Source organism: Eutrigla gurnardus (assembly GCF_963514095.1).
Source record: "Eutrigla gurnardus genome assembly, chromosome: 7".
Taxonomy (NCBI): domain Eukaryota; kingdom Metazoa; phylum Chordata; class Actinopteri; order Perciformes; family Triglidae; genus Eutrigla; species Eutrigla gurnardus.
Window position 1 is genome coordinate 1,010,001 of NC_139921.1, and position 27,500 is coordinate 1,037,500.

Sequence of the window (27,500 nt, forward strand, 5' to 3'; positions counted from 1 at the left end):
AGACATCACCACCGTAATATAACATGATAATAACATGGCCCATCGCTAAGTAGACATCACCACCGTAATATAACATGATAATAACATGGCCCACCGCTAAGTAGACATCACCACCGTAATATAACATGATAATAGCATGGCCCATCGCTAAGTAGACATCACCACCGTAATATAACATGATAATAACATGGCCTCCCGCTAAGTAGACATCACCACCGTAATATAACATGATAATAACATGGCCCACCGCTAAGTAGACATCACCACCGTAATATAACATGATAATAACATGGCCCACCGCTAAGTAGACATCACCACCGTAATATAACATGATAATAACATGGCCCACCGCTAAGTAGACATCACCACCGTAATATAACATGATAATAGCATGGCCTCCCGCTAAGTAGACATCACCACCGTAATATAACATGATAATAGCATGGCCTCCCGCTAAGTAGACATCACCACCGTAATATAACATGATAATAGCATGGCCTCCCGCTAAGTAGACATCACCACCGTAATATAACATGATAATAACATGGCCTCCCGCTAAGTAGACATCACCACCATAATGTAACATGATAAAAACATGGCCTCCCCCAAGTAGACATCACCACCGTAATATAACATGATAATAACATGGCGTCCCGCTAAGTAGATATCACCACCTTTATATAACATGATAATAACATGGCCCACCGCTAAGTAGACATCACCACTGTAATATAACATGATAATAACATTGCCTCCCGCTAAGTAGACATCACCACCTTAATATAACATGATAATAACATGGCGTCCCGCTAAGTAGATATCACCACCTTTATATAACATGATAATAACATGGCGTCCCCCTAAGTAGACATCACCACCGTAATATAACATGATAATAACATGGCCCACCGCTAAGTAGACATCACCACCGTAATATAACATCATAATAACATGGCCCACCGCTAAGTAGACATCACCAACGTAATATAACATGATAATAACATGGCCTCCCCCTAAGTAGACATCACCACCGTATTATAACATGATAATAACATGGCCTCCCCCTAAGTAGACATCACCACCGTAATATAACATGATAATAACATGGCCCACCGCTAAGTAGACATCACCAACGTAATATAACATGATAATAACATGGCCTCCCCCTAAGTAGACATCACCACCGTAATATAACATGATAATAACATGGCCTCCCGCTAAGTAGACATCACCACCGTAATATAACATGATAATAACATGGCCCACCGCTAAGTAGACATCACCACCGTAATATAACATAATTATAACATGTCCTTCCACCTGTCTCACCGTGATAGTTGCAGGCCGCCATCGCTGTTATCAGACGCTCTGGCTGACAGAACTGTGTGAGGACGCTGAAGCACAGCAGGTTGCCGTGGCGACAGGCAATGTGAAGAGGTGTGTCCCCGTTGTCGTCCACCAGCGTGGGGTCACAGCCGGACGCCAGCAGGCGCTGGCACACGTCCGCCTGGTTGGTTATCACTGCCAGGTGGAGGGGGGTCTGGGACGGGGGGAGGAGAGGGGTGAGGCGGGTGAGTTCTCCATGTGATGATGATGATGATGATGATGTCATCGTCCAGCCTCGTGAAAACACACACACACACAGTCAGTACCTGTCTCTGGTGGTTCTGTGCGTTGAGGAAGTCCGTGTTCCTGGACTGGTCTATCATGGATCTGATATAGTCCTGGGCCTCGTGGATGATGGCCATGTGGAGCATCCTGTAGAGGAGGCAAAAACCCTGTTACCACACACAACTTCATACACATCCCTGTTACAACACACACACACAACTACACACACAGCCCTGTTACAACACACACACACACACACAACTACACACACATCCCTGTTACAACACACACACACACACACAACTACATACACATCCCTGTTACAACACACACACACAACTACACACACAGCCCTGTTACAACACACACACACACAACTACACACACATCCCTGTTACAACACACACACACACACACAACTACAGACACATCCCTGTTACAACACACACACACAACTACACACACAGCCCTGATACTGCTGATCACCACGATAACTATCACACATGATGGGATGATCAAATGGAAATATCATCATATATATAATCCCCCCCACACACACTTTAAACCTCCACACACGCTAAACGCATAACATGACACGTCATAAATGCATTTTACATGTATTTATTTCTTAAATGCATGCAATTTTCAAATTTATTTATTTTAAAATTAACTTTTTCATGTTTTCCTCGTCGCTTACGGGAGCGCGCGTCGGTCGCGTTCCTCGGCGGCGCGCCCGGGACTTTCCCAGTCTCGCGGCCTCGCAGTCCCGATAACAGGCTTTTGTTTACGTCCCGTGCTGCCGCGTCAGACCGTGATCCCCCCCCCCCCCCCCCCCACACACACACACACACGGGTCCGGGGCCTGAATCCGACCTGAACCTGGACTGGTTCAGGCTGGATTCAGGGCTCGGCCTGGACCCGGACTGGTACGGGGCCTGTACATTGTAATGAGATTCCCCGCAGGAAAGGGATCGTATTACTCCGTTGCTGGGCCTGCGACCCGGACTCCTGGTCCGCCCCGACTCCCGGTCTGACTTACGTGTCTCCGTCCTCCGTGATCTGGCTTCTCCAGTCGTGCGGGTCTCCGGGGCCCGTGGGGGGCTGCTCGTGCTGATCCGGCGGCTCGCAGTCCACCTGGAGCCGCCGGATCTCGGCCGCCACCGCCTGGTAGTCCTCCTCCTTCAGCGAGTCTAGGCCGCTGTCGAGCCGCTCCTCCGCGGACGGAGGCGGCCTGCCCTCCTTACAGTCCCGGCCGTAATCCATCTGGTTCAGCACGCTGGTCCGGTGGAGGTCCATGGCGGGTTCTGGTGCTCCGGTTCGAGGTGCGCTTGGTCGTCTAGCAGCGGATCCGCTCCGTAGTCTGTATGCCCTCTGTGTGGCTGCAGCGGGGCGGAGCTAGCGGCGAGGTGGGCGGGGCTTCGGGCGAGGTGGGGGATTTCCACAAACTGTCACTCAGAATAACACAGCGCTCAGACGGCTGGCTCCGGACCGGGAGGGGGTTTCTGCCCGACCCACGTGCGTCCGGACCAGAGTCACGGACCAGCAGGCTGCTCTGCTGCACGGAGCGTGCGTTAGAAGCATGAGAAGCAGCAGGAAAGCATGCGGTAATCAAGGCCTAAATCTAAGTCCTCCTACAAGACCAGAAGGGGGCACTGGTTGCAGCCCGGGGGGGTCCTGCGGGGGGGTCCTGCGGGGTGCACAGGAAGTGAAACAAACATTGCAACATTGATTATTGATATGATTGATATTGCAGTATCAGCCGTTTGCTGCCAGCATCAAACCATTTCCCAGCAGACCACTGATTTGATCCGGAGAGGAGGACGCCTTTAATTACCCAGCATGCATTCCTCTGCAGATAACAATGTGAGGAGGACCTATCCCTTCAGACAACAAACAGGTTTGAGGCTGGCCTGGAGGCCGAGGGAAACTCCGGGCTGGTTTCACCCCCCATTGTCCGATCGGACCAGCTGGACTGGGAGGGCTCACGTTGACCGTCACCGTGTTGAGCAACAGCAGGACTCGAGTGAGCACGTTGCCAACAGGAAACGCTTTCTGTGCACGATCCTGCACGCTATAATGTCGTTTCACGCTGAACTAAGAACAGCTGTCTGAAGCCAGGATGCAACTAGTCCTGTATCTGGCCTAACCAAGACCTCCGTCTGAACCGTCACAGCTGGTTGGAGGAGAGGAATGCTGCAGCAACCAAGCAAAAAAGCATTCACACACTCCAGCTTCCTGACAGAAGATCATTAGATCACAGCCTCTTCTTCTGTGGTGTCTGCTTCTCTGAGGGAACGTCTGAGGGTCATCAGGGTCGGACAGCACCAGCAACCTTCAGCTGAGAAGCAGATATGTGGAAATGATAAGTGTGTGTGTGTGTGTGTGTGTGTGTGTGTGTGTGTGTGTGTGTGATGTTCAGGAGGATGTAGTTTACTGGCTGATTAACTCACTGCAGCAGATTTCCCAGCAGATCAGCTTCCTCAAGAGAGATGCCTTCCTTCCTTCCTCCTCCACCTTCCTGAAACACCTTTCATACCCCGTCACCTGCTGCCCGTGGCCAATCAGAGAGCACCAATGAGTGCCACTTTAACCAGGCAGCATCGAGCTCCCCTCGTTAGGACTGAAGGTATAAAACTCATCAATCAGGTGTTCCTCTCAGGAGGCTGAATCCACATAATGGATCCTTCCAATGGGGAGTTAGTGTTTGGGATTTGTGCAATAAAAAGACAAGAAACGTTTCAAACACGTTTCCAGCATTTCAAAGCCACGCCGGCGTCAGGGAGCGTGGCAGGAATGTGTGCACGTGTGCACACCTGAGTGCATGTGTGCACACGTGTGCTGTGGGAATCCCTGGGAATTATGCAGATGTATGGTAAAACACAGAATGACTCACCATGAATCACTCAGAGACACACACACACACACACACACTCGAACAGATCAAACGGTCAATGTGAACAATGACTCATCAAATCACGTTGTGAACTGGTGACTGAGCCCAAAGCATGACGCGTCACAAAGGCAACCGTCAAATAAAATACTACTCCAGATGACTAATACCTCCTCCGGGTGTGTGTGTGTGTGTGTGTGTGTGTGTGTGTGTGCGTGTGTGTGTGTGTGCTATTATCAGGTCAACACATTTTTATAAATGCTTGTATTATCAGGTCAACACTTGTCAACACTTGTTGACCTGATAATACAAGCATTTATAAAATTTCAGTGAAACTTTTTCATACTCTCGCGTGAAACTCGCGTCACGGCATCGGCTGGGTAAACACGGAAGTAGTGTCTACGCTGTGGTAGCGTTAGTTAGCGTTAGTAGCCGGGGATAGAAGCTATCAGGCAAGTGTTCTTTTAAATAAACTCCTGGTGTTCTTACAAACTTTCAAATGCCTGGTTTTGTGAGTACAGACCCTATGTGTACTACTGCAGAAGTTTGGTAACATTCCATGCATTATTAGTGGGGTAATTTACCAGATATACTCTATGTACCATCGCGCTAGTACTAAGCCATTCGGCTGATAGCGGCTATCTTGACCAATGCTGACCATCGCTAAAAATGCTTCCGAGGGGGTATTTGGCTGGATGTCATGGAGGAAATGACCTAGGGTGCATTTCACTCCCAACCATCACTTTAAGTGTGCAATACTTCCTTCTTCACCCGCCACACACACACACACACACACACACACACACACACACACACACACACGCGTGTGTTGGTACTAATATGAGCGGTAGAAGTACTAATATTAACAATAGTAGTAGTATTAGCAGTAGTACTAATATTAACAGTAGTAGTAATATTAGCAGTAGTAGAAATATTAGCAGTAGTACTAATATTAGCAGCAGTAGTACTTATATTAGCAGTAGTACTTATATTAGCAGTAGTACTAATATTAGCAGCAGTAGTAATTTTAGCATCAGTAGGAGTATTAGCAGTAGTACTAATATTAGCAGTAGTACTTATATTAGCAGTAGTAATAGTATTAGCAGCAGTAGTAATATTAGCAGGAGTACTTATATTAGCAGTAGTACTAATATTAGCAGCAGTAGTACTTATATTAGCAGTAGTACTTATATTAGCAGTAGTACTAATATTAGCAGCAGTAGTAATTTTAGCATCAGTAGGAGTATTAGCAGTAGTACTAACATTAGCAGTAGTACTAATATTAGCAGTAGTACTTATATTAGCAGTAGTAATAGTACTAGCAGCAGTAGTAATATTAGCAGTAGTACTAATATTAGCAGTAGTACTTATATTAGCAGTAGTAATAGTACTAGCAGCAGTAGTAATATTAGCAGGAGTACTTATATTAGCAGTAGTACTAATATTAGCAGCAGTAGTACTTATATTAGCAGTAGTACTTATATTAGCAGTAGTACTAATATTAGCAGCAGTAGTAATTTTAGCATCAGTAGGAGTATTAGCAGTAGTACTAACATTAGCAGTAGTACTAATATTAGCAGTAGTACTTATATATAATAGTACTAGCAGCAGTAGTAATATTAGCAGGAGTACTTATATTAGCAGTAGTACTAATATTAGCAGCAGTAGTACTTATATGAGCAGTAGTACTAATATTAGTGTAACTCCACGTACACTAAATTGTCACGTGATGAACAGCTGGAGCTCAGTCACTGCTGTGAGTCTCGGACGCGTTCAGGACTTCGTGGGTTTAAAAAATCAATCCGGACCCGGACTGGGATTAACTGAATCCCCCAGGTCTGGGTGTTCTGTGAATATGTAGCACTAGATGGCGACAGAGGACCTCTACTGTCCCGCTGCAGAGCGCAGAGTTTCATCTTCTAACTCGCAGTGTGACAAATAAGACCAGGACCAGAGTGGGCTCATGGAGGATTTCTGATCCCTGAAGAGCTGATCAGGAAACTCAGTCTAAACGATCTCAAATGTTCCTTTTAACCTTACACGGAAGTCCAAAAACTAGACTTTACTAGATATTATAGTAATAACTGCAGGAGAGATATAACTGTAGAGATATAACTGTAGAGATAGATAATAAATGTAGAAATATAATAACTGTAGATATATCTCTCACTATTATATCTCTACAGTTATTATATAACTGTAGAGATATAATAACTGTAGACATATATAATACATGTAAAGATATAATAACTGTAGAGATATATTATACATGTAGAGATATAAAAACTGTAGAGATATATACTAATTATAGAGATATAACTGTAGAGTTATAATAGTAGTAACCGTAGAGATATATAATAACTGTAGAGATATAATGACTGTAGAGAAATATAATAACTGTAGATATAATAGTAGTAACCGTAAAGCTATATTATAACTGTAGAGATATAATAACTGTAGATATAATAGTAGTAATCGTAAAGCTATATAATAACTGTAGAGATATAATAACTGTAGATATATAATAACTGTAGAGATATAATAACTGTAGATATACAATAAATATAGAGATATCATAACTGTAGATATTATAGCAGTAACTGTAGAGATATATAATAACTTTAGAGATATAATAGCAGAAACTGTAGAGATATATAAAAATGGTAGAGATACAATAACTGTAGAGATATAATAACTGTAGATATACAATAAATATAGAGATATCATAACTGTAGATATTATAGTAGTTACTGTAGAGATATATAACTGTAGAGATATAATAACTGTAGATATATAATAACTGTAGAGATATAATAACTGTAGATGTAATAGTATTAACCGTAGAGATATATAATAACTGTAGAGATATAATAACTGTAGATATATAATAACTGTAGAGATATAATAACTGTAGATATACAATAAATATAGAGATATCATAACTGTAGATATTATAGTAGTAACCGTAGAGATATATAACTGAAGAGATATAATAACTGTAGATATATAATAACTGTAGATGTAATAGTATTTACCGTAGAGATATATAATAACTGTAGAGATATAATAGTAGTATATGTAGGGATATAATAACTGTAGAGATATATAATAAATGTAGAGATATAAAACATCTGTAGAGATATAATAGCAGTAACTGTAGAGAAATATAATAATGGTAGATATATAATAACTGTAGAGATATAATGACTGTAGATATATAATAACTGTAGAGATATGATAACTGTAGAGAGATATAATAACTGTAGAGATACAATAACTGTAGATAAATAATAACTGTAGAGATATGATAACTGTAGAGAGATATAATAACTGTAGAGATACAATAACTGTAGATAAATAATAACTGTAGAGATATGATAACTGTAGAGAGATATAATAACTGTAGATATATAACAACTGTAGATATAATAACTGTAGAGAGATATAATAACTGTAGATATATAATAAATATAGAGATATAATAACTGTGGAGATATGATAACTGTAGAGAGATATAATAACTGCAGAGATATAATAACTGTAGATATACAGTATAATAACTGTAGATATATAACTGTAGAGATATAATAAATATAGAGATATGATAACTGTAGAGATATAATAACTGTAGATATACAGTATAATAACTGTAGAGATATGATAACTGTAGAGAGATATAATAACTGTAGAGATATAATAACTGTAGATATACAGTATAATAACTGTAGAGATATAATAACTGTAGAGATATAATAACTAGATATACAGTATAATAACTGTAGAGATATGATAACTGTAGAGAGATATAATAACTGTAGATATACAGTATAATAACTGTAGAGATATGATAACTGTAGAGATATAATAACTGTAGAGATATAATAACTAGATATACAGTATAATAACTGTAGAGATATGATAACTGTAGAGAGATATAATAACTGTAGAGATATAATAACTGTAGATATACAGTATAATAACTGTAGAGATATAATAACTGTAGATATATAATAACTGTAGAGATATAACTGTAGATATACAGTATAATAACTGTAGAGATATGATAACTGTAGAGATATAATAACTGTAGATATACAGTATAATAACTGTAGAGATATGATAACTGTAGAGAGATATAATAACTGTAGAGATATAATAACTGTAGATATACAGTATAATAACGGTAGAGATATGATAACTGTAGAGAGATATAATAACTGTAGATATACAGTATAATAACTGTAGAGATATGATAACTGTAGAGAGATATAATAACTGTAGATATACAGTATAATAACTGTAGAGATATAATAACTGTAGATATACAGTATAATAACTGTAGAGATATGATAACTGTAGAGAGATATAATAACTGTAGATATACAGTATAATAACTGTAGAGATATAATAACTGTAGATATACAGTATAATAACTGTAGAGATATGATAACTGTAGAGAGATATAATAACTGTAGATATACAGTATAATAACTGTAGAGATATAATAACTGTAGAGATATAATAACTGTAGATATACAGTATAATAACTGTAGAGATATGATAACTGTAGAGAGATATAATAACTGTAGAGATATAATAACTGTAGATATACAGTATAATAACTGTAGAGATATGATAACTGTAGAGAGATATAATAACTGTAGAGATATGATAACTGAAGATAAAATAGTAGTAACCGTAGAGATATATAATAACTGTAGATATATAATAACTGTAGAGATATAATAACTGTAGAGATATAATAACTGTAGATATACAGTATAATAACTGTAGAGATATGATAACTGTAGAGAGATATAATAACTGTAGAGATATAATAACTGTAGATATACAGTATAATAACGGTAGAGATATGATAACTGTAGAGAGATATAATAACTGTAGATATATAATAACTGTAGAGATATAATAACTGTAGATATACAGTATAATAACTGTAGAGATATGATAACTGTAGAGAGATATAATAACTGTAGAGATATAATAACTGTAGATATACAGTATAATAACTGTAGAGATATGATAACTGTAGAGAGATATAATAACTGTAGAGATATGATAACTGAAGATAAAATAGTAGTAACCGTAGAGATATATAATAACTGTAGAGATATAATAACTGTAGAGATATAATAACTGTAGATATACAGTATAATAACTGTAGAGATATGATAACTGTAGAGAGATATAATAACTGTAGAGATATAATAACTGTAGATATACAGTATAATAACGGTAGAGATATGATAACTGTAGAGAGATATAATAACTGTAGATATACAGTATAATAACTGTAGAGATATGATAACTGTAGAGAGATATAATAACTGTAGATATACAGTATAATAACTGTAGAGATATAATAACTGTAGAGATATAATAACTGTAGATATACAGTATAATAACTGTAGAGATATGATAACTGTAGAGAGATATAATAACTGTAGATATACAGTATAATAACTGTAGAGATATAATAACTGTAGATATACAGTATAATAACTGTAGAGATATGATAACTGTAGAGAGATATAATAACTGTAGATATACAGTATAATAACTGTAGAGATATAATAACTGTAGAGATATAATAACTGTAGATATACAGTATAATAACTGTAGAGATATGATAACTGTAGAGAGATATAATAACTGTAGAGATATAATAACTGTAGATATACAGTATAATAACTGTAGAGATATGATAACTGTAGAGAGATATAATAACTGTAGAGATATGATAACTGAAGATAAAATAGTAGTAACCGTAGAGATATATAATAACTGTAGATATATAATAACTGTAGAGATATAATAACTGTAGAGATATAATAACTGTAGATATACAGTATAATAACTGTAGAGATATGATAACTGTAGAGAGATATAATAACTGTAGAGATATAATAACTGTAGATATACAGTATAATAACGGTAGAGATATGATAACTGTAGAGAGATATAATAACTGTAGATATATAATAACTGTAGAGATATAATAACTGTAGATATACAGTATAATAACTGTAGAGATATGATAACTGTAGAGAGATATAATAACTGTAGAGATATAATAACTGTAGATATACAGTATAATAACTGTAGAGATATGATAACTGTAGAGAGATATAATAACTGTAGAGATATGATAACTGAAGATAAAATAGTAGTAACCGTAGAGATATATAATAACTGTAGAGATATAATAACTGTAGAGATATAATAACTGTAGATATACAGTATAATAACTGTAGAGATATGATAACTGTAGAGAGATATAATAACTGTAGAGATATAATAACTGTAGATATACAGTATAATAACGGTAGAGATATGATAACTGTAGAGAGATATAATAACTGTAGATATATAATAACTGTAGAGATATAATAACTGTAGATATACAGTATAATAACTGTAGAGATATGATAACTGTAGAGAGATATAAAAACTGTAGAGATATAATAACTGTAGATATACAGTATAATAAATGTAGAGATATAACTATAGAGAGATATAATAACTGTAGAGATATAATAACTGTAGATATATGATAACTGTAGAGATATAATAACTGTAGAGTTATAATAACTGTAGATATACAGTATAATAACTGTAGAGATATGATAACTATAGAGAGATATAATAACTGTAGAGATATGATAACTGTAGAGATATGATAACTGTAGATATACAGTATAATAAATGTAGAGATATGATAACTATAGAGAGAGATAATAACTGTAGAGATATGATAACTGTATAGAGAGATATAATATTGTAGCAGGTACTTGTTGACTTGTGACTGAGACCCAGATCAATAGAGTCATTTTCAGCAGTCTGGAGGATTATCCACCTCACCGGGCAATGATGCCATGCAAACTACCGAGAGACACACACACACACACACACACACACACACACACACACACACACACACACACACACACACACACACACACACACACACACACACACACACACACACACACACACACACACACACACACACAGACAGTATGGCCTCAGATTGTGGATCTATATGATTGACTGAGCGTTTATGTCGCGTGCTGTCCTTCCTCACACTGTTATTGTTTTAATGTTGCGACAGAGCTTCAAGTCTGTATCTCTTATTTGACTGATCAAAGTCTTAAATATGATTACATCTGCTTTACCAGCAAACACAGAACATGATCCTGAGAGGAAATGAACAGGAATTCGTTTGGATCAATGTCATGTGTTTGAGTTTCACAATGAAACGTGAGGCGAGATTAAACGGACATGAAGCTCAATTAAGGCTGAACCTGGGGTGTCAGCGTTTGGGAGACAGCTGGCGAGGACAACAACCAGCAGACCAGAGATAAGTGTCGGCCTCCCCCCCACCCAGCTCCGCTCCCCAGAGGGCCCGCGGCCCGCCAGCGACCCGACCCTCGAGCTCCTTCTCACGCTCGCACGCCTTGATTGATTTCCAGGGAGCGACGCCCGCTGGCGCGAGCCCGCTGGACGAGCTTTATAGACCGCATGGGCCGCGCGGAGGGGCCGGCCAAGCCCGGAGGGCGGGGGGGGGGGCGATCTCTTATCAGTGAGAGCAGCTTCTAGTGGGAGGACACAAACAAAAGTGGGTATGCACACACAACATATGAAGCTGCTGTTTTAATGTTCCAGAGTTGGAATTGACCAAAAGTGTTGCTGCATACCCCTGTGAGGGCGTTTGTGCCCTAACCATAACTACGGTGGCCCTGAAGGGCAAACGACATGAACAAAAACTCAACCACAAAACGAAAAACACTGTACTGTATATATATATATATATATATATATATATATATATGAGTATAACTTATGAGTATAACAGTTTGGTCTGTCAAATATGATATTTGACAGACCAAACTGTTGAAATCAGTGATAAGAATGGCGCTGACCCGAGACCTGTGGGATACTAATAAAGCTATGATCATATCAAATACAAGTCGAGCTGCCAAACAACTCGGAATAGAGATGTTTTGGAACATCTCTATTTGTTGTGTGCACAGGTGTCAGTACAGCAACTGGCCAGCAGGTGTCAGTAGAGCCACTTCTGTCTGCTCGGGAAGGTCCCTGAAGCGGGTCGGTGCTGACCTGTCCCTGAAGGGGTGACGCTGAGAAACATTAACGGAGGAGGCCGCTGCAACTTCTGGGAGTGGAGTATAATTTGGATTTGAAATAGATAAACAGAATATACTGTATGATGGATAGGCTAATTACCAGGAGTGGTGAGAATGTTGACCCATTTACGGTGCACTTTGCCGGTACCGGGGCTACGGGCTGCTGTGGAGAAAAGGTGCCCTGACTTTAATGTTTGTCTTTTGTGTTTTGCTTGTAATTAGTCTTTAAAAAAGTGTAATAAACAGAATGTGAAAACCTAAACTAAAACCTGTTGCTGGTGTTTGATTTCAGGAACTAACTCACATTAAAATACAAATACTTTACAGGTTAACGATGACTTTCACGTTAGTCTTGTTGTTTGGACTCCAGCATTTAGACGGGACCACGTTTGGTCTCGGGGTCATAATCACGTGCATCATTGTGATGGTTTTGGGAGTTAAACTGAACCGAGTCCTCCTCAGTCGCGGGTTTAATATGAAAGAAAAACAGAATTTAATCTGCAGATTAGCCGACCAATAGGCGCAAAGGGGGCCGACGCACGGACTCACTAAAGCGCGTGTTGGCGCGCGCACAATAGAGACAGAGAGACCAGAGCATCACGGAGCCCCCCCTACTCTCATCACCCCCACCCCCCCCTCTCCGCCACTTCAAAGCTCTACTTGAAAGGGCTCGCGACCACAGTTGTAGTTCTTTCCGCCTGCTGATGCCACGCGCCACATCGTCGTTATCACCGCCATGCCTCGAGGATTCCTGGTGAAGAGAACCCGCCGGTGTTCGGCGTCATACCGACCACGGAACACCGGCAACAACTCCGAGAGTCGGGACGGCGACCGGAGCACCGGCGGAGGCGGTGACGTGGCCAAACCGGGGGAGGCGAAGCAGCGCGAGGCGTCCAGTGCGTTCCCGTTTGACGGGCTGCTCCCGGTGTCCCGCGAAGACTCCGCCGGTTTCAGAGAGACGTGGAGCCCGCACGTGGAGTCCGCGCTGGAGGCGGAGGCGGACCGGCGCGCGCAATTACCGGAGACGGAGGAGCAGGTGAGCGAGGTGGACGTGTTGACTCCCGGTAGTGATTTCTCCTGCTTCTTCCCGCCTCCTCTGCTACCCCGCGACCTCACACCGACAGAAACCCGCAGCCCCGTAAAACCGGTGGGCACGAGACTGCTGGAGCACCGGGAGGAAGCGGACAAGCCGCCGCCGTTCCCCGGGAAGTGCCCAACGTCGTCCCCGGCGTCGGAGCACCAGTTCCAGGTGAGCGCCGCGCCGACCTCGGTGTCCGCGTCTATCGAGAGGCTCCTGAGCAGCAGCCGGCACGCGCCGCCCTACGGGCACAAGTACGAGCCGAGCCTGGCTCACGTGCACCTGTTCCCGCCACTGACGCTGATGACCCAGGAGCCGCATCACGCGGCGAGGAAGCGCTCTTTCCTCGAGCAGGATGCGCGCGTGAACAGCAACAGACACAACAAGCCGTCCGCGGGAAACCCGTCCAAGAAAGCCAAAGTGAACCGGAAGCTCCACTTCGAGGACGAGGTCACGACGTCGCCGGTCCTGGGTCTGCGGATCAAGAAGGAGAGTCCCGAGCTCAGGAGGCAGCGGGAGAAGGCGTCCGCCGCCGGGAACCAGCCGCTGGGCGAGTTCATCTGCCAGCTCTGTAAGGAGGAGTACCCCGACCCGTTCTCCCTCGCGCAGCACAAGTGCTCCCGTATCGTGCGCGTGGAGTACCGGTGTCCGGAGTGCGACAAAGTCTTCAGCTGTCCCGCCAACTTGGCGTCCCACCGCCGCTGGCACAAACCGCGTCCGGTGCTCAACCACGGAGCGGAGACTCCGAGCAACAAGGGCCAGCCGTTGAAAGAGGCGCGCGGGCTGAGTCAGCACGAGAGGCCGCCGTTGGAGCTCGAGGGCAAAGAGAACGAGCTGCTGCGCATCAACACGAATCAGCACCACTGCGCGCTGGACAGCTCCCGCGGCAGGCGCGAGCCCTCCCTGCTGCTGGTCCACGGTCGCTCCCGGGACAGCGACGGCGACAGCCTCGCGCCGCCTCACTACGACTCCTCGCTCCACTACCGGAGCCCGGCCGAAGGCGGTCTGGACCTGCAGCCGCAGCAGGTGCGCGCGGCGGACAGCCCGCCCTCGAGCCTCCTCTTACTAAACGGCAACCCGGAGGAGCGCGCGGACCTCCCGTCGCTCCCGCGGCCCCCGCTGCCGTTTGTCCAGGCCCTACCGGAGGAGGAAGTGTACGAGTGCCGGTACTGCGGGAAGAAATTCCGCCGACAGGCTTACCTGAAGAAACACCTGGCCGCGCACGAGATGACAGCGCGAGCGTCTCCAAACCCATCACCGTACTGCCAGGCGCGCGAGGCCGGGGACGCGCAGAGCCAGGTGTTCCTGTGTCACCTGTGCGGCGCGCGCTTCCCGTCGGTGGAAATCAGGGACAAACACCGTCTGTGGCACGCGATGAGGGACGAGCTGCTGGCGGGGTCTCTGGGAGCCGGACCCAGACCGGACGTGTTCCACGCGCAGGCGGACGACGGTGGCGCCGGAGAGTGCGAGCCGCCGGCGCAGCAGCAGCAGATATTCACGTGCAAGCAGTGTCCGTCCACGTTCTTCAGCTTCACGGGGCTCGCGAGACACATCAACAAGTCTCACCCCACCGACAACCGACAGGTGATGCTGCTGCAGATGAGCGTGCGACCGTGAAAGGCGCGCGAGCTCGGCCCGCGCGCTCAACCATCCAACAGATTATTAATAATGAATATTCATCGATTGTCATAACGGGAACTTTTTAACAGGTAGTTGTTTTCATTCATTGACTGACGGTTCTATTGTAAATGGGGACGGAGCTGTTAATAAAACGGTTGTTCCTGTGTGTTACAGGATATACGGCCGGGTCACAGTTCAGAGGTCAGTCAGCACCTCGACGTCTATATTGTTTCACTGAGAACCGCTTTGATAAACTGACCCCAGAACGGTGCAGTCTGCCGCTGTCCGTGGTGCTGAAACTACAACCGAACGGACACGAACCTCCAGGTCCGCGGGCTCAGGTGGTCTACAACCACGAACCTCCAGGTCCGCGGGCTCAGGTGGGTCTACAACCACGAACCTCCAGGTCCGCGGGCTCAGGTGGGTCTACAACCAGTAAACGATGTTGCTTCTTCTTCTTTTTTAAAGAAAAAAAAGATCTAAAAGGATGTAATCAAACTGACAGCGGGATTATTAAAATGATAGAACATGAAACTGGATGTAAATGAAAGCGGCCCTTATTATTCTACTGTTGGACTCTGAATATTTCATTTGCAGTCTGCTTCCATACGTCTCTGTGTTCTCATGTTGAAACAACACTGTACATGATTTTATTTCGGATTCTACACCGGAAACAGTCACGCAGTGACGGACGCGCCTCAGACATTTCAATAAAGTAATCGGATCGTCGTGAAGCTCAGGAGGAATCTCTCCTGACTGATGTGATCACGTGACCTTCCTGCAGAGTCGACGTCATAACTGTCATGTACAGTGAACTATAAAAAAACAGAGAAAATAATCATATAGACCATAATATGCCTTTTATAGTAAATGTGCAAGTGTCAGCTAAGAACATATTTTCGTACAGAAATGGAACATTTAATGTTTGCTTGTAAAGTCTATGACGTCACTGTTGAGCTGCTGAACGTGGAACTGTGTGAACACGCTACTATTTTCATATGTCTGGAGTTGAATGTGAAATGTATTCTAAATTATTGTCAATAAATGTTAAGACGGTCTGAGCAACGAGGAGTCGACTCATTCATGTGTCGGTGTACACGCGCACACACGCACGCGCAGACACGCACGAATGGGTCCAGCGTCAAGTGGTACGAATTATTGTAAAATGACATCATCGCATATGTCGTCCTGTCCGAGTCCGCCAGTGACGTCACATGGTTCCGGACTACGTCTGACTGTGACATAGAGCGTGAGGAGTGCGTTGAAAGGTAAACTGGGCTTCTCCATTCATTTTGCACTTCGGGGTCTGAGGTCCTGGGACCAGGTCCGGGATCGTAGGAGCACCGTTACGATCTGTCCCAGAATGCAGTGGGGCCGGTAGACTGGAGTCATGACCAATCAGTGGTGTTCTCCAATATTAACTAATAATTAATTATGAGACCCTGAACATCTCAGCCGACCTCAGATAGTCACAAAGGAACAGGAACATGGATTTGACCTCATCAGAACAATTTCAACCCTCGAGGAGGAGAACGAAGAACGTTGGACGAGTCCTCGCTCAGAATCTACGTAATAACGAGCAGAATCACCTTCAACCATCGAACACAGAATGTTCCTTCAGAGCAGGCAGGCATTCATGTGGCAAACAGCTGAGAACACAGATGACCCTGAAGAACCACAGCTGAGAACACGATGAAGAGAACCTTGGAGAACCACAGCTGAAAAGACAATGAAGAGAACCCTGAAGAACCACAGCTGAGAACACAGATGAAGAGAACCCTGGAGAACCACAGCTGAGAACACAGATGACCCTGAAGAACCACAGCTGAGAACACGATGAAGAGAACCTTGGAGAACCACAGCTGAGAACACAGATGACCCTGATGAACCACAGCTGAGAACAAGATGAAGAGAACCTTGGAGAACCACAGCTGAAAACACGATGAAGAGAACCCTGAAGAACCACAGCTGAGAACACAGTTGAAGAGAACCCTGGAGAATCACAGCTGAGAACACAGATGAAGAGAACCCTGGAGAACCACAGCTGAGAACACAGATGAATTGAACCCTGGAGAACCACAGCTGAGAACACAGATGAAGAGAACCCTGGAGAACCACAGCTGAGAACATAGATGACCCTGGAGAACCACAGCTGAGAACACGATGAAGAGAACCCTGAAGAACCACAGCTGAGAACACAGTTGAAGAGAACCCTGGAGAATCACAGCTGAGAACACAGATGAAGAGAACCCTGGAGAACCACAGCTGAGAACACAGATGAATTGAACCCTGGAGAACCACAGCTGAGAACACAGATGAAGAGAACCCTGGAGAACCACAGCTGAGAACATAGATGACCCTGGAGAACCACAGCTGAGAACACGATGAAGAGAACCCTGGAGAATCACAGCTGAGAACACAGATGAAGAGAACCCTGGAGAACCACAGCTGAGAACATAGATGACCCTGGAGAACCACAGCTGAGAACACGATGAAGAGAACCCTGGAGAATCACAGCTGAGAACACAGATGAAGAGAACCCTGATGAACCACAGCTGAGAACATAGATGACCCTGGAGAACCACAGCTGAGAACACGATGAAGAGAAACCTGGAGAATCACAGCTGAGAACATAGATGACCCTGGAGAACCACAGCTGAGAACACGATGAAGAGAACCCTGGAGAATCACAGCTGAGAACACAGATGAAGAGAACCCTGATGAACCACAGCTGAGAACATAGATGACCCTGGAGAACCACAGCTGAGAACACGATGAAGAGAAACCTGGAGAATCACAGCTGAGAACATAGATGACCCTGGAGAACCACAGCTGAGAACACGATGAAGAGAACCCTGGAGAACCACAGCTGAGAACACAGATGAAGAGAACCCTGGAGAATCACAGCTGAGAACACAGATTAATTGAACCCTGGAGAACCACAGCTGAGAACACGATGAAGAGAACCCTGGAGAACCACAGCTGAGAACATAGATGACCCTGGAGAACCACAGCTGAGAACACGATGAAGAGAACCCTGGAGAACCACAGCTGAGAACACAGATGAATTGAACCCTGGAGAACCACAGCTGAGAACACGATGAAGAGAAACCTGGAGAACGTGAACAGAGTGAGCACACTTTATTGAAGTGACGGAGTGCTGAAACCAGGAAGTTAAATACATGAACGGTAGTGTTACATTTTCTGGATGATTACATGCGAATCCCCTAAATCCAGAACTGGAACCGGGGACGAGTCTACATACGAGCTTCCTTTCTGCCCCTCTTTGGTTCCACAGTTTCCCTCCTTTCTACATATAACGTGTCCTCCCTCCTCCCCTGGGACTCATTAAGCAACAGTGAACAATGAGGAACCCGTTCTGACACACACAGCAACAGGAAGGAGAAATAAACGTTAAAGAACCTTTCAATTCCTAGAACGAAGTGCAAACTAAGAAAAGGAAAAACCTGCTGAAGCAGAACATCTTGTAGTGTTGAAGCAGATTAGTGGTCTGAAGAGAAACCACAGTTTGACTTTGGCAGCTAACAACAATATACACAACATGAGAGATATTAATAATATATCTACTAGTGCATATATATATATATATATATATATATATATATATATATATATATATATATATATATATATATATATATATATATAAAGCTGTGGTTCATCAGATGACACTGAACTTAAAAATACAGCATCAGTGTTGTTGTGGTCCAAACACATTTTACAGTGGACTGAGAATAAAAGCATAAACATCAGTGCTTATCCACATGTTACAGCGTGAGCACAGACCACATGTTACAGCGTGAGCACAGAAACAAACTAAACTAAGTGCTTCCTCTTTGATCATTCGTTTTCCTAGAAGGAGCATACCAATAATCCTCCGTTGATGCTGTGACAGCGACCTGCGTGACCTTTGGGGGTGAACAAAGTGTTCCGTCCCGTAGATTCAAGGACGGGAACATTTTTGGGTTGAAGCGTGTCGCCACATCCACAACAGGAGTCGTGTTAGTTTTAACTGTGAGCAACGACTTTCTATTTACAGGTGTCGAGGACTGAATGGAGCCCTCATCTTTGTGGGCCTGACGCTGTACTGAGAACAAAAATATACTTTTATCTTGCTGTCTCCATGCAACACTACAGTCATCCTGAACTCTTTATCACAAACCCGAGTCCGTCTGTACACACGACTATAGTACAAATATACAGAATCCTGCAGCGCCGCTGTGTGACGTCAGAGACCAAACAACAGGGGACATGTGATGGTGAGCTTTGTGCTACACCGGAGTCTAACATGGCAACACGGCAACACGACAACAAGACAACACCACAGAGCGTCAGGAGCTGCAGTGCTGAGGCCATTGTATTTTCAGCACCACGGACAGCACACTGCAGCGCTGGTTCAACTGGTTGTTATCGAGCAATGCCATATATATATATATATATATATATATATATATGTATATATTCAGCAACAGGGATCCATTTCATGATGAAGTTACAGTGTAATATACAGAATTCCTACTACAGAGTATAACTGTTGCAAAGCTTTCTGCTGAGTCATGTTCTGATGATCAAGTTTGATCGAGAGTCACATTTCCATCGACGGGAAGTTTCCCCCCCACAGTTCCTTCAAACGGGCGTTACTGTGAATGATTCTGATTCCTTGAGTCGCTCAGTCATGTGACCTGGAGAGCTTAAGTCTTATTGGCCGATCCAGAGGAGCGCCGCAGTTTCATGGACATGCGGCTCTTGCTAGTCCGAGGAGACATGGGTGACGCTGAGTCGCTCCCGGCCTCCCCAAGAGCCGGACTTTCTCCCCGAAGAATCTCTAGGCAGGAGCCTGGGGGGAAGGGGGGGGGGGATTGATGGGGGAGGGAGGGGGGGAGGGAGGGAGGGAGGGTGGGAGAAGGCAAATAAGAGAATGAAAAGGAAGAGGGGACAATAAGAACATTACACCGTTATCTTCTACTGAGCCAGACACACCAACTCCTACAGTCACACAGGACAGACAGGCAGGCAGGCAGACAGACAGATGGACAGAAAGACAGGACCACAGACAGGTGGACAGAGAGACAGGACCACAGACAGACAGGCAGACAGATGGACAGAAAGACAGGACCACAGACAGGTGGACAGAAAGACAGGGCCACAGACAGGTGGACAGAGAGACAGGACCACAGACAGACAGGTGGACAGAGAGACAGGACCACAGACAGACAGGCAGACAGACAGCTCTATTTGTGTTCTATACCGAGTATATTTTTAATCTCTGAAGTCCCCAAACTTGCTTTAGTCCCAGAAAAACAGATTTTCTGTCTGAAGATGTGAAACTCAAAGAGCAATAAATAAACTCTTCTCGTTTTGACATCAAATGTTCTTTTATAATACACCTATCTTGTATAATACACCTATCATTTATAATAAACCTATCTTTGATAATACACCTTTCTTGTATAATACACCTATCATTTATAATAAACCTATCATTTATAATAAACCTATCTTTGATAATACACCTTTCTTGTATAATACACCTATCATTTATAATAAACCTATCATTTATAATAAACCTATCTTGTATAATACACCTATCATTTATAATACACCTATCATTTATAATACACCTTTCTTGTATAATACACCTATCATTTATAATACACCTATCTTGTATAATACACCTATCATTTATAATAAACCTATCTTGTATAATACACCTATCATTTATAATACACCTTTCTTGTATAATACACCTATCATTTATAATACACCCATCATTTATAATACACCTATCTTGTATAATACACCTATCTTGTATAATACACCTATCATTTATAATAAACCTATCTTGTATAATACACCTTTCTTGTATTATACACCTATCATTTATAATACACCTATCATTTATAATACACCTATCTCGTATAATACACCATTCTTGTATTATACACCTATCATTTATAATACAGCTATCATTTATAATAAACCTATCTTGTATAATACACCTATCTTGTATAATACACCTATAATTTATAATACACCTATCTTGTATAATACACCTATCATTTATAATACACCTATCTTGTATAATACACCTATCATTTATAATACACCTATCTTGTATAATACACCTATCATTTATAATACACCTATCTTGTATAATACACCTATCTTGTATAATACACCTATCATTTATAATACACCTATCATTTATAATACACCTATCTTGTACAATACACCTATAATTTATAATACACCTATCTTGTATAATACACCTATCATTTATAATACACCTATCATTTATAATAAACCTATCTTGTATAATACACCTATCATTTACAATACACCTTTCTTGTATTATACACCTATCATTTATAATACACCTATCATTTATAATACACCTATCTCGTATAATACACCATTCTTGTATTATACACCTATCATTTATAATACAGCTATCATTTATAATAAACCTATCTTGTATAATACACCTTTGTATAATACACCTATCATTTATAATACACCTATCTTGTATAATACACCTTTGTATAATACACCTATCATTTATAATACTCATCTTTTATAACAACCTATCATTTATAATAAACCTATCATTTATAATACACCTATCTTGTATAATACACCTATCATTTATAATACTCATATTTTATAACAACCTATCATTTATAATAAACCTATCATTTATAATACACCTATCTTGTATAATACACCTATAATTTATAATACACCTATCTTGTATAATACACCTATCATTTATAATACACCTATCATTTATAATACACATCTTTTATAATACACCTATCATTTATAATACACCTATCTTGTATAATACACCTATAATTTATAATACACCTATCTTGTATAATACACCTATCATTTATAATACACCTATCATTTATAATACACCTATCTTGTATAATACACCAATAATTTATAATACACCTATCTTGTATAATACACCTATCATTTATAATACACATCTTTTATAATACACCTATCTTGTATAATACACCTATAATTTATAATACACCTATCTTGTATAATACACCTATAATTTATAATACACCTATCTTGTATAATACACCTATCATTTATAATACACCTATCATTTATAATACACCTATCTTGTATAATACACCTATCTTGTATAATACACCTATAATTTATAATACACCTATCTTGTATAATACACCTATCATTTATAATACACCTATCTTGTATAATACACCTATAATTTATAATACACCTATCTTGTATAATACACCTATAATTTATAATACACCTATCATTTATAATACACCTATCTTGTATAATACACCTATCTTGTATAATACACCTATCATTTATAATACTCATATTTTATAACAACCTATCATTTATAATACACCTATCATTTATAATACACCTATCTCGTATAATACACCATTCTTGTATTATACACCTATCATTTATAATACAGCTATCATTTATAATAAACCTATCTTGTATAATACACCTTTGTATAATACACCTATCATTTATAATACACCTATCTTGTATAATACACCTTTGTATAATACACCTATCATTTATAATACTCATCTTTTATAACAACCTATCATTTATAATAAACCTATCATTTATAATACACCTATCTTGTATAATACACCTATCATTTATAATACTCATATTTTATAACAACCTATCATTTATAATAAACCTATCATTTATAATACACCTATCTTGTATAATACACCTATAATTTATAATACACCTATCTTGTATAATACACCTATCATTTATAATACACATCTTTTATAATACACCTATCATTTATAATACACCTATCTTGTATAATACACCTATAATTTATAATACGCCTATCTTGTATAATACACCTATCATTTATAATACACCTATCATTTATAATACACCTATCTTGTATAATACACCAATATTTTATAATACACCTATCTTGTATAATACACCTATCATTTATAATACACCTATCATTTATAATACACATCTTTTATAATACACCTATCTTGTATAATACACCTATAATTTATAATACGCCTATCTTGTATAATACACCTATCATTTATAATACACCTATCTTGTATAATACACCTATCTTGTATAATACACCTATAATTTATAATACACCTATCTTGTATAATACACCTATAATTTATAATACACCTATCTTGTATAATACACCTATAATTTATAATACACCTATCATTTATAATACACCTATCTTGTATAATACACCTATCATTTATAATACACCTATCTTGTATAATACACCTATCATTTATAATACACCTATCTTGTATAATACACCTATCATTTATAATACACCTATCTTGTATAATACACCTATCATTTATAATACACCTATCTTGTATAATACACCTAAAATTTATAATACACCTATCTTGTATAATACACCTATCATTTATAATACACCTATCATTTATAATAAACCTATCTTGTATAATACACCTATCATTTACAATACACCTTTCTTGTATTATACACCTATCATTTATAATACACCTATCATTTATAATACACCTATCTCGTATAATACACCCTTCTTGTATTATACACCTATCATTTATAATACAGCTATCATTTATAATAAACCTATCTTGTATAATACACCTTTGTATAATACACCTATCTTGTATAATACACCTTTGTATAATACACCTATCATTTATAATACTCATCTTTTATAACAACCTATCATTTATAATAAACCTATCATTTATAATACACCTATCTTGTATAATACACCTATCATTTATAATACTCATATTTTATAACAACCTATCATTTATAATAAACCTATCATTTATAATACACCTATCATTTATAATACACCTATCTCGTATAATACACCCTTCTTGTATTATACACCTATCATTTATAATACAGCTATCATTTATAATAAACCTATCTTGTATAATACACCTTTGTATAATACACCTATCATTTATAATACACCTATCTTGTATAATACACCTTTGTATAATACACCTATCATTTATAATACTCATCTTTTATAACAACCTATCATTTATAATAAACCTATCATTTATAATACACCTATCTTGTATAATACACCTATCATTTATAATACTCATATTTTATAACAACCTATCATTTATAATAAACCTATCATTTATAATACACCTATCTTGTATAATACACCTATAATTTATAATACACCTATCTTGTATAATACACCTATCATTTATAATACACCTATCATTTATAATACACATCTTTTATAATACACCTATCATTTATAATACACCTATCTTGTATAATACACCTATAATTTATAATACACCTATCTTGTATAATACACCTATCTTGTATAATACACCTATAATTTATAATACACCTATCTTGTATAATACACCTTTCATTTATAATACACCTATAATTTATAATACACCTATAATTTATAATACACCTATCTTGTATAATACACCTATCATTTATAATACACCTATCATTTATAATACACCTATCTTGTATAATACACCTATCATTTATAATACACCTATCATTTATAATACACCTATCTTGTATAATACACCTATCATTTATAATACACCTATCATTTATAATACACCTATCATTTATAATACACCTATCTTGTATAATACACCTATCATTTATAATACACCTATCATTTATAATACACCTATCATTTATAATACACATCTTGTATAATACACCTATCATTTATAATACACCTATCATTTATCGTGAAAATGGGACTATTGGTTGTTGAGAGCATATTAGAGCGTACCATTCACAGCTAGCATGAAGGACCTTCTGCTTCAGACCCTTCCCCTTTACCCGGAGCAGGTTAAAGCTGTCTAGTGGTTTAGGGACCATCATGCACATTACACTATGCTCCTCTGGAGGGAGAGGAGGAGCATACAGGGAGGAGAGGAAGGAGTAACACAAGGAAGAAGAGGAAGGAGTAACACAAGGAAGGAGAGGAAGGAGTAAGAAAAGGACGGAGAGGAAGGAGTAAGAAAAGGAAGGAGAGGAAGGAGTAAGAAAAGGAAGGAGAGGAAGGAGTAAGAAAAGGATGGAGAGGAAGGAGTAAGAAAAGGACGGAGAGGAAGGAGTAAGAAAAGGACGGAGAGGAAGGAGTAAGAAAAGGAAGGAGAGGAAGGAGTAAGAAAAGGAAGGAGAGGAAGGAGTAAGAAAAGGACGGAGAGGAAGGAGTAAGAAAAGGAAGGAGAGGAAGGAGTAAGAAAAGGACGGAGAGGAAGGAGTAAGAAAAGGAAGGAGAGGAAGGAGTAAGAAAAGGAAGGAGAGGAAGGAGTAAGAAAAGGACGGAGAGGAAGGAGTAAGAAAAGGAAGGAGAGGAAGGAGTAAGAAAAGAGGTGATAATATGGAAGCAAAGAGGGAACAGGGAGGAGGAAAATGAAAGAGAACAAGGAGAAAAGAGAAGGTACAAGAAGAGGAGGTGACGAAGGAGCAGTTTAGGTGAGAGAAGGAGGGATGGTCGGAGAAAAGAAAGAAAAGTGAAAAATGAATAAAAACAAAGAATAGGAAGTTGCCACACATGTAAGGAGAAAAGACAACGTGATGCATCCACCAGACAGAACGACTGACAGAACGACTGACAGGAAACACTTCCACTCTGCTTCTCCACCACAACGCTGTCCAGAACAAGAAGACTTCACTGTTAGTTCCAAGTATGCATTCAGTGTGTGTGTGTGTGTATTGCATCATATCAAATCCAGGAAGAGAGAAGCATTCCAAAGGTCAGCGGTCAAAGTTTCACCAGGTCAGCGTGACATCGCAGGTTAACAGACAGACAGGAAGAGAGCTCTGACATCGTGATGAAAAGGACGTCTCACGTTCCTCCAGGGTGTCGTTTGGTTTCCAGAGCTTCAACAGGAAAACCAGAACCATGTCTTCATGTCGGGACTACTTTCTTTAGACCAGACCTTCCTTCTGCTCGGTGATGTGGCTGGCAGGCGGCGGTTCGGTCTGAAGAAAGTAGTCCCCACATGAAGCTGGATTTTGTTCCAGTTACTGGAGAGAACCTGGACTGATGCATGGCCGAGGGTTTTGGGTGAACTGTCTCTTTAAGGGTGAGGCGACTTTAAGCCCAATTAACTGGAGGTATTTCAATCTGATCAGCATGTTTCTAGTTCTCACACTGAATCCTCTCTGCAGGAGGTGGAAACCAAAACAGAGCTGAACATATATCCAATAACATCGATCTGCTGAGAACACCCACAGCTGAACGTGACCCTTCCTTTACACACCAGAACACATGCAGACCTGCTGGAGCCGTGGAGAACACAGGAGGGAAACAGTGCAGCGCCCGAGGAGAGGAAGGTTAGGCTGAAACGTCAGAGAGCCAATCACAACGGGGCGAGTCAGTCATGTGACCAGGCTTACCTTTTTAGCTATAGGCAAGTGAGACATTACGATCTAAAGGGGAGGGACAAAAAGAAAAGGAAAAGACAAAAAAACAAAAGAAAGAAAATAAATGAACAAAATAGGGGAAATTAAATAACAGAAAGAGAGAAAATGTTTGATTATTGTGCTGTTAAGGTAGGAACCTGTAAGTTATTATAGGGAGAGAGAGAGAGAGAAGAGGAGGGGGCGGGGTTAATTTGAGTTTATTTCAGAGAGCAGGATTATCATTCCGTCCAGATTTGATTACATCCTGAATTTTGGACACGACGAGCCGCACATCAGCACGAGGAATCATCAAACTGAGACGTGTGATTGGCCAGGAGAAGCCTTGGTATCTGGCGGTTTGATCCTGTGTTCTGAAACGAGCTTCGGGGCTGAAGAACACACGGCAACCCGACAGAAGAGGTTGCTCTTCTGTCGGGTTGTATGTTCTTCTTCTGGACTTCTGGACCAACGGACTCAACAGGTTGAATTCTGCCCCAGAGCAGATTATTATTCTGGTTCCATTATGAAGATCGTTGACACAATAGCTGGTGAGATGAAGAGCAGCTGTGACCCATGATGAGTCATGGAAGACATGATTCATACGTCAACGACAACATGAAGACAATTACATGATTCCGTGCCAGTCGGATATATAATATATACG

General features: G+C 40.6%; 4 protein-coding genes across 9 annotated transcripts in view; 2 read left to right on the forward strand and 2 right to left on the reverse strand.

Moving 5' to 3' along the window:
- The window catches only part of nfkbiab (nuclear factor of kappa light polypeptide gene enhancer in B-cells inhibitor, alpha b), a 4,416-nt gene extending 1,414 nt beyond the window's left edge, over positions 1–3,002 (reverse strand). Inside the window, exons 1-3 of the mRNA XM_084014287.1 lie at positions 2,651–3,002; positions 1,653–1,758; positions 1,330–1,540 (exon numbers count right to left, since the gene is read on the reverse strand). Of these exons, the coding sequence (XP_083870413.1) occupies positions 1,330–1,540; positions 1,653–1,758; positions 2,651–2,907 (574 nt within the window). The 5' untranslated portion in view covers positions 2,908–3,002. The remainder of the gene's footprint in view (positions 1–1,329; positions 1,541–1,652; positions 1,759–2,650) is intronic.
- The window catches only part of psma6a (proteasome 20S subunit alpha 6a), a 49,287-nt gene that overhangs the window by 8,913 nt on the left and 12,874 nt on the right, over positions 1–27,500 (forward strand). The gene's annotated exons all lie outside the window — the stretch shown is intronic.
- Positions 13,388–15,361, forward strand: insm2 (insulinoma-associated 2; the record flags this gene model as incomplete). Its single annotated transcript, XM_084013352.1, has 1 exon — positions 13,388–15,361. The coding sequence occupies exon 1, from the start codon at positions 13,403–13,405 to the stop codon at positions 15,359–15,361; it is 1,959 nt and encodes a 652-aa protein (XP_083869478.1). The 5' UTR covers positions 13,388–13,402.
- Positions 19,907–27,500, reverse strand: part of ralgapa1 (Ral GTPase activating protein catalytic subunit alpha 1) — an 87,595-nt gene continuing 80,001 nt past the window's right edge. For 3 of the 6 annotated variants that reach the window (XM_084013632.1, XM_084013631.1, XM_084013634.1), the window contains one exon: positions 19,907–20,222. In XM_084013632.1, coding sequence (XP_083869758.1) covers positions 20,077–20,222 — 146 coding nt within the window. In that variant the 3' untranslated portion in view covers positions 19,907–20,076. Of the gene's footprint in view, positions 20,223–25,211; positions 25,324–26,830; positions 26,864–27,500 lie in introns of all 6 variants that reach the window. The other 3 variants (XM_084013630.1, XM_084013635.1, XM_084013633.1) reach the window with 2 other exon arrangements.